Genomic DNA, 15,434 nt, shown 5'->3' on the forward strand with positions numbered 1-15,434 from the left:
CTTGCTTTAAACCATATAAAGCCTTTTTTAATCTGCACACTTTGTTTTCCTGCCCTCTTTGAACAAAACCACGAGGCTGCGATACCTACACCTCCTCATGCAAATCTCCATTCAAGAACGCAGTCTTTATGTCCAGCTGATGTACATTCCAACCATTATGAGCTGCCAATGCACAAATGCTACGAATGGTAGTCATACGACAAGTGGGAGAAAAGGTCTCATTAAAATCAATGCCCTTTTCTTGAGCATAACCCTTTGCAACAAGTCTAGCTTTATAGCGATCAACACTGCCATCTGGCTTTCGTTTCAACTTAAAAACCCACTTACATTCAATGGCCTTTTTACCAATAGGCAAATCACACAAAGACCATGTACCATTCTTCATTATAGCATCATATTCACTTTGCATTGCAGCCAACCAATTTTTTGATTTTTGTGCCTCATCAAATGAAAGAGGTTCTTCCTCTTCACACATACTAGACACAGCCAAAGCATAACAATCTGATGCATAAGAGGCATGCTGAAAACCTAAACGAGTACGACTAGACATAGGTGCATCAATTTTACTATCACGCAAGGTTTGCACCAGCCATTTAGGCATACCTCTAGCCTGCTCATTTTCAGCCCTATCCTCATAGATTACATCCTGTAAATCTGCATCAGAAATAGGCTGATTATGATGTCGTTTGAAATCTGCATAGGCTGAGTATTTGCCTCATTAGGACTTACGTTTGAATTCCCACTTGTAAAGTATCAAATACATCCCGTGAGCTCACACCTGTCTCTTTGGTACATGATAACAAAGGTTGCACAACATCTTCCACAAAAACAACATCTCGACTAATCAAGATACGCTTTGATTGCGGATGATACAATCTGTAACCCTTGCTCTCAACACTGTAACCAACAAAAATGCATTTGACACCCTTATCATCCAATTTTCTGCGTTGTTGCATAGGCACTAAAGCATAGGCCAAGCAACCAAAGACACGCAAGTGACCAATAGAAGACTTTCTGCCATGCCAAGCTTCGTATGGAGTAATAGACTGCAAGGCCTTAGTGGGACACCTGTTGAGTACGTATGCAGCACACATGACAGCCTCAAGCCAAAACGCATGTGGCAAAGCTTGGCTCTTGACCATACATCGTGCCATCTCCATAAGTGACCTGTTTTTTCTCTTAGCAACACCATTTTGCTGAGGGGTATACGGCACTGTACATTGGTGTTTTATCCCACAACTAGCCAGAAATGCATCAAACTCTTTAGACATGTACTCCTTCCCTCGATTAGAACGGAGGGAGTACAATCGGATACATTTTCAACCATAAGCATAAATTGTTTGAAGCACAAAAACACTTCGGACTTTGCCGTCAGTGGATATACCCATGCATGCCTTGAGTAATCATCAATGAAAGTCACGAAGTACAAGTGTTTACCAAATGACGGAGTTTGCATAGGCCCACATACATCACTATGTACAAGTTGCAATTTGCGAGTGGCCCGCACAGAACCATCCTTTGGAAACGCAGAACGCTGCATTTTGTCCAAAATACAGCCTTCACAAACATGTTTCAATGGTGCCTCAAGAGGGGGCAATGAAGCAACCATATCAAATTTCTGCAAATGCAGCAAACTAGCAAAGTTCAGATGACCAAAACGAGCATGCCATAGTTTTGCATCTGAAACTGCCTTTTCATCAGAAACTGCATTTGCTGAATCTTCCACACCCTTGTCATGAGAATTGAGCCTATACAGCCCACGAAACAAGGTGCCATTTTCAATAATCGTATCACCAAAAGTCAAATCATGAACAGTACATCTGTCATCCACAAATTTGACTACAACTAGCAAGCGCAGAGATAGACAATAGATTCTTCTTTATCCCTGGCACATACAAAGCATCTGAAAGTGTGAAAGCGTTGCCATTTGTAGCAGTAAGCATAATTTTACCAATGTCCTTCACTGGGTAAGAAGCATTATTGGCACATGTGACAGTATTCCCATTAGGAACAGCCTCAAGACAAGTGAACATATCACGATGCGAGGTAATGTGCTTTGTAGCACCACTGTCAAAATACCATACATGAGAGTCAACAGAAACTGCCAAACATGCATCATGTACAGATGGGTCATACTGGCAATACACGCTAAATGCCCATTCTGTATCCTGCACAACATTTGCAGAATCTGCATTTGTAGAAGCATCCGCTATTGTGGCTGCATTTGACTCTTTCTTCTTTGTCTCTTTAGCCTTTAGCTTAGGGCAATTCTTAATGACATGATCATTTGCCTTACAATAGTTGCACCTGATCTTTTTCTTGCCTTTATCAAGAGCCTTCTCAGACTTATTGTTGCTACCTGTGGAAGGAGAAGAAGTTGCAGACCTATTAATAGGAGAAGAAACAGTGGAAGGGGTTGCCTTACCACTTCTTCTCTGCTGGGCAGCAATAAATGCTTGATCAACTGCACGCTGCCTGGTCCTGTTTTGCCTGGACTACGCTTCTTGCAAGAGCTTGTTGACTAAATTATCATACTTGACAACATCAGGTCTGTCCTCAGTAACAAGTCTCCACGTGGAAGCAAAAGTCTGATATGACTCAGGTAAAGTATCAAGAACAGTCTGCACAAGAGAATGATCAGGAATAATCTCACCTGCAGAAATCAACTGTTCCTTGAGATCTTTAATCTCAGTAAGAAAAACATTCATGTCATCATCTTCCTGCATAATCTTCGATTCTAGCTCTTTACGCAGGTAAGAGATTTTTGCCTCGTTACGACCTGCATACAAACCAGCTAGAATATCCCAAGCCTGTTTTGCTGTTTTAGCTGAACGAATATGTGGGGTGATGTTACGTTTGATAGAAAGTGCAATCAAGGCATGAGCCTGCGCATCTTTACCATCCCAACGAGCTTGTTCAGTAGTGGGTAAAACAACAGCAACAGTAGAGCTGCTAGAACCTGCAACATCCTCAACAGATCCTACATCCATAGAACTTGGATGTACATCCATACCCTGCACAATGTTCCACACTCCTTTTGCAACCAAAACATGCTGCATCATGTATGCCCAAAGTGGGTAGTTGCTGTCTCCATCCAGTTTGTCATCAGCAGACAACATGCGAAATACATCATTGCTGTTATCAGCCATGGCCACTGACTGAAACTGATGCAAAAGCTACCTGTAATGAAGCAAAGATTGAACAGAAAACAACTCGTGCTATGTAGCAGGGTCCACAATAGAATACGTATGCCTGTTTTGCAGAAAACTGCACTGTCGAAATTTCTGCACAAAATGACGAAAACACCTGTGCAGAACTTGAAATGCAAAAATGGAGCCCGAAACGACCTCAGATGCAATTTCTGAGAACGCCAAGCCCTCTGGGCTTATTTGAAGAGTATGTTGGGTTTTATGCTGTGTATGCACCCAAAGGAGTGCTAGTGATCATCAGTAGGTTACTGGGGCACTTTTTACTTCAGTTAGTGCAGGTTTTTTCCCCCAGTTTAGTTCAGTTTCACTTATATGCAGTTTATAAGTGTTTTGGTCCACCCGGCACATTTATGGCCGGACATGTGAACACTTATCCTTTAGGGGTCACTATCATGTGGCTTGTACTTCACTTTTCTATCATTGAGATATACAGCAGTCGTGTTCATCTCCTTCTCCTTGGTTTCCACGCCTGTTTGCTTTCTATAAACCCTAACCCTAACCCTGCTTTGTCTTCAATTGGTATCAGAGCCATTGAAGCTCTGCTAAACACTACCCGTACATTTGTTGCTGCTGCCCGTACAGTATATGCACATTCAGTCAAGCGCCGGCTTCAGCATCTGTTGCCCGTACACCAAGCCTGCGCCGCCTTCAGCTATACGTGTGCGCCACCTGCCCGTGCCTAGTCGCCTCCAGTTCGCCTTCAGCCCGTACACCTGTGCGCCGTCAGATAGACTCTACGCCTGCTGCCCGTAATCGGTTGCCTTCAGTCGGGTACTATAGTACGCCGCCTACAGCTACTATAAGTGTCCTTCAGTCGGGTACAGCGCGCCGCCTTCAGCGCACGTGTACCAGCCACCGTATAGTCCTGCGCAGTCATACGCCGACTGTCACCTGCGCTTCAATACAGTACCTGGTGTGTACCTCGTCGCACTGTTCAATACAGTGCCCCGTACAGTACCAGCTGAGTACAGCGCCGCCTTCGACTAACTTCTGTACAGTCAGCGTTTTTTGTCACCTGCACAGAGAAACGTGCACTGTGTACTTTCAGTGCAGCATTCAGTGCTGTGTATTTGAGGACTGTACCTGCAGAAATAACACAACCTACAGTGTCATTCGGTGGTAAGCATTAAAATTCAATTTTTGGGCATTTTTATTTTCTCTGTGAAAATATACAAGCACAACAGGCAGATTTTCTAGCAAGAAAATATACAGATTTTTGCACAGTTTGGGTGCAGCAAATTTGGGCATTTTTGGGGCATTTTGGCATTGTGTACGCCATTTGCTGCTCTACTCAGTCATTGGTGCATTAAGCTGCACATTCAGAGGATTGAGAGTGCAGGCAGATTTGGGTAAACTGTATTCAGTGGAGTACAGTTGTTATCAGGGTTTTTGCTATTGGGTTTTTTGGTAAACAGGTACAACATTGTGCGTAAAGCATAATGGCAAATCAACAGCAAAGTGATGTATTCACATATTTGTCTAAGGAAGACAAATTGGATGGCACGAACTACTCCTTGTGGAGTTTTATGCTGAAAAATGTGCTTGTGGCAAAAGGTCTTTGGGATTTTGTTAGTGGTGATGAACCACGTCCAGGTCCATTGGCTCCAGAGACTCCTCCTCAAGGGGGTGCTCGTGGACGAGGACAACAGGTACAGGCTCCAGGACAGCCATTGCCTGTTCAGAGAACAAATGCTCAAAAGACATGGGATGCCAGGGATGCACAAGCTTTGTCACTCATTGCATTGTCAGTTCAGAGGTCCATTATACCTCATATTCGTTCAGCTGGCTCTTCACAGAATGCATGGGTGACTTTGGAGCAGATGTATGCTGCTCGTAATGAGGCTAGAATCTCATTTTTGAAAAGAGAGCTGGAAAATCAGAAAATGAATGAAGGAGATGATATGTCTAGCCACTTAAACAAGCTGCAGGATTTGAGAGAGCAACTCATCAATGTGGATGAGATTATTCCTGAGACACAGCTTGTGTCCACCATCTTGCACTCTTTGCCAAGATCTTACTTGGCTTTCCATACCTCTTTGAACCTCAGCATGAGGAATGCTGTTGAACCCCTCAAGTATCAGGAACTTGTTGCTCTCTTACTACAAGAGGAGCAAATGAGGAAGAATATGAATATGAACACAAATGCTGAACAAGCATTTACTACAGGTCAAAAGGGGAAAGGGAAATCTCAGCCAAAGAGTGCAAATCAAAATTCAGGTGATGGTGGTTCTTCACAGGATACCAAGAAAAGTGATGGACAGCCCAAGAAGAAGGGCAAATGTCATTACTGTAAGAAGCCAGGTCACTACATCACGGAATGTAGGAAGAGGATTGCCAAAGAGAAGGCAAAGGAAGCTGGGATGTCTGTTAATGATGCTCCTAAAGCTCCTCCAGAGACTGCTTCTTTTGTTGAGGACAGGGATTACTGTTTTTTTACATGCAGCTATGATGCCTCTTGGTCTTCACAGGCACTCAGTTTGACAGAGCATGCATGTACTTGGTATTTTGATAGTGGTGCCTCAAAGCATATCACATCTCGCAGGGATTTGTTTAGTCATGTTGGCCCTGCCCCTGTTGGCAAAACTGTTCAGTGTGCCAACAATGCTTCATATCCAGTGTGTGGCATTGGGGAGATTCAGCTTACAGCCATTTATGGCTCCATTCTCCGCCTTACAGATGCCTTATATGTACCAGGGATAAAGAAGAATTTGTTGTCCATTTCTTCTTTAGCACATTGTGGAATGCAAGTCCACTTTGATGATGATAAATGCATGGTCAGAGACAAAGCAAATGCCTTGACCTTGATGCTTACTGGTACATTATGTCATGGACTTTATGAGTTGGATGCATTTCAGCCAGTGGATCAGTCTGCTTATCATGCATTCACTCTTACTCCAGCTATGGTTGATGCGGAGTTATCGCATGCTCGCATGGGGCATGTAAATTTTGGTAGTCTTATGCTTATGCAGCGACATAATATGTTTACAGATCTACCTCTCATGGAGAAGCCTCCAGATCACATTTGTGAAGGATGTATTTTGGGAAAAATGCACAGGTTTTCCTTCCCACGTGATCAGGCTCTAAGAGCAACTGCAAAGTTGCAACTTATACACAGTGATCTTTGTGGTCCCATGCAGACAAAGTCATTAGGTGGTTGCTTTTATTTTGCAACATTTATTGATGACTTCTCTCGTATATGCTGGGTCTATCCTTTGACATAGAAATCACAGGTATATGATGCATTTTTGGCCTTTGTAGCACTTGCTGAGACAGAGTCTGGATGCAAGGTGAAGACTCTCCGTTCTGACCGAGGGGGGGAATATATGTCACATGTGCTGAATTCCTTTCTTGGGAGTAGAGGTATAAAACATCAGTATACTACTCCTTACACTCCACAGCAGAATGGGGTTGCAGAAAGGAAAAATCGGTCACTCATGGAGATGGCCAGATGTATGCTAAAAGCAAAAAGACTACCACATATCTTTTGGGTGGAAGCAGTAATGTGTGCTTGTCATATTTTGAATCGATGTCCCACAAAGGCATTGGCTTATATTACTCCTTTTGAGGCTTGGCATGGCCGCAAGCCTTCTGTATCACATTTTCGTATCTTTGGGTGTCTCGCATATGCACACATACCCAAAGAGTTGAGGAGGAAGCTTGATGATAAAGCCACAAAATGCATTTTTGTTGGGTATAGCCGTGAGAGCAAGGGCTACAGGTTATATGACCCACTATCCAGGAAGATATTCATCAGTCGGGATGTGATTTTTGATGAAAAATCAGAAATATCCATGGCTGGTTATGAGGCAAATCAGGCTGAAAATGATGTGTTTGAAGGTCTACTACCCATGGAGTTTCATTCCACAGTTGGTGATCCAACTCATGAGGGTACTGGACAGCCAGCAAATGATGTAGGTGGTGCAGAAATTCAGCAGCCAAATCAGCCAGAAGCTGAACCAAATATGGGACAGCAGGCACCACAGGTCAGGCATATACCTAGATGGTATTTGAGGACATTACAGGACAGCCATTTAGAAGGTCCTCTTGCTGGTCGTACTCGTAGGGAGACAAGGACCAATGAGCATGCACACATCATGGATTTGAATCTGGTTATGGCAGCCAGTTTACAGGATGATGATGAGCCTGATTCATTTGTGGATGCACGAGATAATGTGCATTGGAACAAAGCCATGCAGGATGAAATTGATTCTATTAAAAAGAATCAAACATGGGATTTGGTTGATCTGCCCAAAGGCAAGAAAGCCATTGGTACTAAATGGGTCTATAAGTTGAAAAGACATGCAGATGGATCCATTGACAGGTACAAAGCCCGTCTAGTTGCAAAGGGCTATGCACAGAATAAGGGCATTGATTATGAGGAGACATTTGCTCCTACATCCCGTATGTCGACACTTAGGTGTGTCATTGCATTGGCTGCACATCGTGGTTGGGTTGTTCACCAGTTGGACATAAAGACTGCATTCCTACATGGGGACCTCGAGGAGGAAGTTTATGTATTTCAGTCCATGGGATTTGCAGAACATGGTCATGAGGGGAAAGTATGCAGGCTGAAAAAGGCCTTGTATGGTTTGAAACAAGCTCCACGAGCTTGGTATGCAAAAATAGATGCTTTTCTACTCACTCAGGGATTTGTGAACAGTCCATCAGAGACCACTTTGTATGTGAAGAAAGAAGAGACAGATCTGCTGGTCATCAGTCTTTATGTGGATGATCTCTTGCTCATGGGATCAAATGATGACAAAATTGCAGCATTTAAGGAGATACTGCAACAGACATTTGACATGTCTGACTTGGGCCTTGTACATTACTATTTGGGCATACAGTTTGTGCAGGATCACAGAGGCATTGGGTTGTTGCAATCACGTTATGTTGCTGGAGAAGTTTAAATTTCAGGATTGCAAGCCTATTAGTACTCCTATGGAGCCTGGGATGAAACTGTCACTACAAGATGACAGTGTTTCCTTTGATGCCACTACATATGCTCAGGCTGTTGGGTGCCTCATTTACTTGTGTAATACAAGGCCAGATATTCAGTATGCAGTCTCTCAGTTGAGCAGATTCATGCACAGCCCACGGTTGTCACATTGGCAAGCTGTGAAGCGTGTATTCCGTTATTTGCAGGGTACCTCGTCTCTTGGTTTGCTTTATCCTGAGGGGGGTGACATGCAGTTACACGCTTACAGTGATTCAGATTGGGCTGGTGATTTTGATACCAGACATTCCACTAGTGGGAATTGTTTCTTCCTTGGCGCTTCATGCATTTCTTGGCTAAGCAAGAAACAGACCACAGTGGCCACTTCATCTTGTGAGGCAGAGTACAGAGCAGCCTACACTACTACTGTTGAGTGTGTTTGGCTGCGTCGTCTTATGACTGATATGGATATTTCAGTGGAGGAGCCTACACCTATCTATACTGATAGTCAGAGTGCCATTGCTGTGGCCAGGAATCCTGTGTTTCATGCTCGCACGAAACACATTGAGATTCACTATCATTTTGTTCGGGAGAGACTCCAGGCAGGAGATATCAGTCTGATCTACTGTCCTACAGATCAGAATGTGGCAGACATCTTCACCAAGGCATTACCACGTCCAAAATTTGAAGCATTCCGCAATGCTTTGAATTTGTTTCCTTTTGGTGGATGATGTACAGTGATCACATATCACTCCAGGGGGGTTTGTTGGGTTTTATGCTGTGTATGCACCCAGAGGAGTGCTAGTGATCATCAGTAGGTTACTGGGGCACTTTTTACTTCAGTTAGTGGAGGTTTTTTTCCCCAGTTTAGTTCAGTTTCACTTATATGCAGTTTATAAGTGTTTTGGTCCACCCGGCACATTTATGGCCGGACATGTGAACACTTATCCTTTAGGGGTCACTATCATGTGGCTTGTACTTCACTTTTCTATCATTGAGATATACAGCAGTCGTGTTCATCTCCTTCTCCTTGGTTTCCACGCCTGTTTGCTTTCTGTAAACCCTAACCCTAACCCTGCTTTGTCTTCAGAGTATAGGGACCTGCAAGCACTCGTGAAAGCTCACCTCAATCGGAGAACGTGAGTCGGAGGGTGCCGGCGGCATAGCCCTGGGAGCCGATGCTTGCTCTGATACCAATTGTTGGAATTAGGGTTGCAGGAAAGCACACAAAGCTTGGAGAAGAAGAAGCAAGAATGCACACAACACAAAGTGTATTAGATTGTGTCAATGTACAAAAGATAAGTTAGCCCTAGAATGATGGGCGTATATACAAGCCGGGGAAAAAAACCTCCTAAAGAGGGAAAAAGTGTCCCGGCGGTCCTAAGTGTGTTCACACACATCACTGCCTATATATATGGCAACAGTTACAATAGTGAACTCCAAGAATAGATGATGAGCTGCTGGACACACTGTGCCCATAATCCCCAATTTTGACCATACCTGATGAGCGCTGGTGAGGGTTTGCACTGCCAGTGAGACCTCCTCGGTGATGGTCCGCACAAGCACAGAATGTGCCTTCAAGTCCCGATTCTCCCAGTCTTGTAATTCCATAGCAAATTCATCCTCCTGATCTTGAGTCCACCGCCTAGAGTTTTGAGGATGCTCGGGCTTCCGTTCAGTGCACTGAATAATGTCCGACAAACCCTTGTGGATGAACCAGATCCGCATCTGAAGCTTCCAATGAGCATAGTTGGGTCCTTTCAACTTGTCATCCTTGTTCGTAAGGGGGGAGCCATATCCACAGCAACAAAGAACAAATCTCAGCTCTCAAACTCTTCTCTCAAGTGCTTTCCAACGAAGCGAGGAACCAGGAACAATCAGCCCCCTCTCAAACCGTAGAGAAAGAGGTGGGACCGCAGCAAAACAGTCCAAGATCCACCGGGAACCTCCTACCGGAATGGCAAGGACTTGTGGAGGAAGAAGACAGTGTAGAGCCACTTGTCTGGCAGACCACGAGCAAGAACAGCACCACCACCAGATGTTGTAGAAGAAAACGCAGCCAGAACACTTCAAAAACTGCCTTTCAAGAGCTAAACACCGCTTGTAGGGCTGGCCGAAAACAACCAGAAGAGGGCTGGACCAGAAACGCAGCAAGGTACTGAAACGCAGCTCCTGTATGGGACTGATATGCAGCCGGAGAAGTGATGGAAGCAAAACGCACAGAAAAGTGGGCAGATTTACAGAGTTTGGAGCAGCATGGACCTAAGCGTATGATACCATGAAGGAGATAGCACAGGCGGAAGCATAAACAGTAAACATATGAGAGAGTGCAAAGGAGATTGAGAGAGTTGGACAAGATCACCTTTTATAACAGCAGTAAAGCTTTACAATGGCAATGGCTAGCAACTGAGTACTGAACTATGTGCAAGGGAAGTGGATGAATAATGGGGAACTCCTTATATAGTGAAGTAGGGACCTGGCCGATTGCATCTAGGGCTGACCGACTGGCCCTGGACAAATAAATAGGAGAAAATCCAGTAAAATCCGAGATAAATAGTAAAGCCCCAAACACTGAGATGCACAATTCTAACAGAGACGTCGTCTGAAGGTTGAAGATGAAGATTGTGCTCTCTTGTAAAGTAGTCAGTATTTTCTATTCAAGATCTACAGATTTTTTTAACTCTGATTGGCTGATGTCGTCTGCAGCCTGAGGTGACTTGGTGCTGGAACAAGTAGTGGTTTTCAGTACGTGTGTGTGTGTGTGTGTGTATTACGGGGGTGGTAGTTGGCTATATTATAAGTGGCTTTCAGAATGACCTGTCAGTATGGGGCATATTAATCTTTGGAACTAGAAGTCCTACTTCATATTGTAAAGTAGGCCTAGCAGTCTTTTTTGTTTCTCGCTCGAGACTCATATTTCTTGCAAGAGACAAGGTGATGGGCAAAAGATTTAAGAATTTGCTTTCATCGTTAAGGCATCCAGTCCACAGGTTCTGTCCGTTGGGCTTTCGACTCACATTTTAATGTTAAAACTGAATGTCTATGATCTGCTTCAAGGTATCAATGTTTTGTAAGGACAAGATCTTCAAGGATCCTCCATTAGTTGTCGGAACAAGGTTCAGGTGTTAATTTGAAATGGCAACAAAATGATAGCATTATGTTGCAGTGGAGTTGGCATGCTTTCTATACTTGGGTTTTAAGTGCTTGTGTACAGAGATTCTTAAGATCATATTTGATGCTCTCAGCTTTCGTGTGATGTTATTTATAGTGGCAACTACTATTTTTTGGGTCATATACCAAGCAACACTTATTCGACTTGTTATTGGTAAACTGTTGTTTCTTGCAGAATGGGAGTAACAATGACTCAGGGGAAACAAAGGCAAGGTCGTTTGTTGTTCCTCCACTACAAGGTGGGAGGGTGTTTGATCGTGGTGGGAACAGGGTTAATTATGTTCCGCGATACCTCATGAGTGGTAAGGGTGCTTGAGAACAATACTGTGTTCTTTTGATCTTGGCTTGTGCTAGCAACCTCTTCCATTTTAAATCATGTGTATGTTTTAGATGGCGGTGAAGCTAGCAAACGACAGTTTACTAATGCAAGGGAAGATGGGGATTACCAAATGTATAGAGCTGCAAGCACGGCTTCTCAATCACAAAGTCAAGCAAGGTCAATCATACCAAGGGCAAGGTAAATCATATTTCAATCTGGTGCTGGGGGTGCCTCCTTTGGTTGATTTTGGTGATTCTAATGCAAAGAATGTATTGCTTGCTTTTTTGAGTAACAGCAATGCTGCGCCTCCTTTTAGACCAGCTGGGATAAATGGGAGGCCATACCATACACGTGCAGTACCACAAGCATCTCGTGGAAGCTGGACCAAAGTATCTGGGCATAGCATACTAACAGATTTTAAATCGGATAGTAGTACATCTGGTGCTGCTCCTTCAGTGGGGTCAAGTGCGCCAATGAGGGCTTGCAATACTACTGATGCTGTTCCTAGGTCGTCTCCTGAAACTGGGGCTGCAAAGAAGCAAGAGGTAGTTTTCATGCAGAAAAACAGAACTGATAATAAACAGGAAGGAGGTCTTCCTGATGAAGTAGGCCCAGTTGCTGTCTCTTCTTTGAAGTCAGTTCAAACCTCCAACCCTTCCACCAGTCATCCAAATCTGGTTTCAGAAGAAAAAATTAAGGCAGGACCAGTTCATGACAGTGCTCGACCTCATGGGACACGTGCACATCAGAATGCTTTAGAAGAACAAAAGAAACCTACCACAGGCATTTCAGGAACTAGGCCATTTTTCCACAACTATTACAACACCAGAGCTTCATATCAGCCACATCAGCAGCTTGCTGGTACTCAGAGAGGTAGTTAATCAGTTCAGTCGATACAGTGTTTATATATCTACCTTTAAAAAAAGAGAGATTGTGAAATCCTCGTCTTGTTCTGTATGCAGCCCCTTCCGGATTGGAGTGGAAGCCAAAGCCATCTGTGGCACTTGCTGTACTGGAACAGGCATCTCCTCAAACGTCACCAGCATATGAAACTGGCAGGTCCTCACCACCAATACCATCACCTGTATGTAACAAGGTGCCAACAGCAGCCTGTTCCAAGCCAGAGGGGTTGAACTTACAAGATGACCGGCCTGTTATTATCCCTGATCACCTTCAAGTGCCTGAGGCAGAAAGTGCTGGTTTGAATTTTGGTAGTTTTGATACAGCTTTTGAGGAAAATTTTAGCACTGGACTTAATTTGGATGACAGCAAAGGCTTGATCATGGTTGAGACTACTGTGAGCACAGATGTCCTTCCTGAACAGCCAATCGAGTCCAGGTATGCATTTAGAAAATAAAATTAGTGAGTTTTGTTTGCAAGAATTGTAATTCTTGTAGTGGTTAATTTGCCTTGCTTCCAGTGTGACAGAATCACCCCCTGTGGAGACAACCACACCAAGTCATTCTCAGCCACCAACTCCTACTACTGCAGAAACCTTTGTGACAAGTAATGATGCTGTGCTGAGCGTGCCACCTATTATTGTGCGACCAGCTGAAATATCTAAGCCTGAGCCAATCACACAACAAGGTCGACAATTCTCCTATGTGCCTACAGTACCAAGCTACCAAGGATTTGGGTTAGTGCCTCAGGTCCAATACCCGTACGAGTCTGCAGAGTCACAACCCCAGGAGATTTCTCGATTGCCAAATTTTGTGGTAAGATTTTTGGATGCCTCAATCTCTACATGCATAGAGAATGTGCTATTGTTGTAGCTAATGGGATGGAATGCTATCATTCCAGCAACCATTTACGGATTCAGCCCCGAACTACTTCAGCCCAGTTTTTCGCCCAGGCTCTGATCCAGATACACGTTACCAGTTTCTTTCTTCAAATGGTGCTTCCAAGTTTAGTGGAAATGTCACCTTGATGAATGGGCAAACTTTGTCGTCTTCTCAAGAGGTGAGTAGGGCACTGTTAATTCTGCATTCTGCCTTGTGATGACTGTTATTATGCAGCTGTTTTTAAGTATGTTTTTTAGTCTGGTGTGCAGCTGTCTCAAAATGCCGGCATTCCACACACAACGTTTGCAATGGGTCAACCGTCTTTACCAGTACATGCATATGCTGCCCAGCCTGCAGGTGTCACAATCTCACCATATGCAACTAATGTCTATGGGTACCAGTATCTGCCCCCCAATTATGCATACATACACTCTCTGTACCAAAATAGCTACTCAGGGAACAGTGGCTATCCTCAGCCTCCTGTAGGCAGCAGTTTTGCTTCTAGTGCTCGTGGTTATCCTCCTGCAGGAACTGCCACAGTCAAATATCCTCCGCCTCAATATAAACTTGGCATGGGCAATGCACCGCATCCACTAGTAGCTGCAGGCTATGGGAGTTTTGCAACTGCTCCTTCAGGTTTTGCAGCTATCAACTCAACTGTGACTGCTGGGAGTGCTTCAAGCTATGATGATATGGTCGGGTCACAGTACAAAGAGAACACTCTGTATACTTCAACTCATCAAGTAAGATCCCATGAATCATTTTAGCAAATGCATAATTGGTGCTTATCTTAATTCTTCTAGAGTTAAGACATTGACTGATGACGAACAGGTGGAGGGCTCGGCAGTGTGGGTACAGACACCATTATCTCGTGATATCTCAGGAATGCAAACCAACTCATTCTTCAACTTACACGGTCAAGGGCAACATGCAGGATATACTCACTCCCAACCTGCTCATGCCCACCCTGCAGCTGGTTTTGCGAGTTATGCTCAATCTGCCCCTGGTTCCAATAACCATCAATTGCTTCAGCAACCACAGGCATTAGGCTCTGCAGGGGCTGGCTCTCAGGCTGTAATTTTTCCGCAACCTCAACGTGGGCCGGTGAACTGGGCGAGCAACTACTCAAACTTAATTAGAAGTTAGCGATTCAAGTTGGGGGGACTGTCCAAAGCCGTGGCTCTTTAGCTAGAGGTGAAGCCTTTACAGTCGGGGAAGTGTAAATAGGTATTTTGGTGGTGGTTGTCGGGTGCAGACTGGTTGCTGGTCACCTCAAAGAACTGATATCATGAAGGTTGCATCAAGGAAATCTCAGTGGTGAGATTGGACATCATTGTGGTTAGGGATAGGCCTCCCCAAATGCTACATGGTGTGCACAGGTGTTGTATACTAAGAAAGTAACCAGTTTTTTGATTATAGTGATGAAGGTTATTTGGCAGTTTATTTTGAGTAAAATCACAAATAGCAGAGCAGCATGCTTGATAATAGCATTTGCGTTGTATGAGAGCTTGTTACAAGCACACATTTTTCCTTGTGGCAAGGGTATCTTGTAACTAAATTTTGAACAATGGGCTAAATTCATGCAACTGTGCCCATGCGTAACACACTACGTAGTAAGTTATGTTGGAAGGCTTTACAGCTCTTCAGAAGCAGTTTTGGCCTAAAAGGATAGAGACGGCAGGGTGTATATCCATTTTTTAAAGAGTTTCGATAGAAAATTAGAAGCATGAACTATGTTTCATGCAATCATTATTGGCAAGGTGCTTGTTTTTTTGAGGATTTTAATAATTAATTCGAGTATCAACACCATTATGCATATTAGGTTCATTCGAATAGATATTATGTCCCTAGATTGTGCTAATTGATCCTAAGATCTTACAGGCAGCCTAACAATTGTGGCTCCACCAGGGACTCTGATACTGTTGTTTGTTGCCCCAATGAGAATAAGTGAGCTTATATATCCAATGCCTGCTGCTCTGTAACGCATTGCGGAGCAAGTGAAAAGCTTATCAATTCCGCAA

At 43.9% G+C, this 15,434-nt stretch overlaps 1 protein-coding gene across 2 annotated transcripts in view; it reads left to right on the forward strand.

Moving 5' to 3' along the window:
• The window catches only part of LOC147640592 (uncharacterized), a 51,707-nt gene extending 36,535 nt beyond the window's left edge, over positions 1-15,172 (forward strand). The window contains exons 3-10 of one of the 2 annotated variants that reach the window (XM_086813281.1): positions 11,489-11,615; positions 11,704-11,830; positions 11,928-12,505; positions 12,595-12,970; positions 13,053-13,347; positions 13,433-13,591; positions 13,683-14,156; positions 14,245-15,172. In XM_086813281.1, the coding sequence (XP_086669407.1) occupies positions 11,489-11,615; positions 11,704-11,830; positions 11,928-12,505; positions 12,595-12,970; positions 13,053-13,347; positions 13,433-13,591; positions 13,683-14,156; positions 14,245-14,559 (2,451 nt within the window). In that variant the 3' untranslated portion in view covers positions 14,560-15,172. Of the gene's footprint in view, positions 1-11,488; positions 11,616-11,703; positions 11,831-11,927; positions 12,506-12,594; positions 12,971-13,052; positions 13,348-13,432; positions 13,592-13,670; positions 14,157-14,244 lie in introns of both variants that reach the window. The other variant, XM_086813273.1, reaches the window with a different exon arrangement.
• The last annotated feature ends 262 nt before the right edge of the window (positions 15,173-15,434 follow it).

The sequence above is a fragment of the Cibotium barometz genome, chromosome 2, assembly GCF_041138505.1.
Source record: "Cibotium barometz isolate CiBa-2024 chromosome 2, ASM4113850v1, whole genome shotgun sequence".
NCBI lineage: Eukaryota > Viridiplantae > Streptophyta > Polypodiopsida > Cyatheales > Cibotiaceae > Cibotium > Cibotium barometz.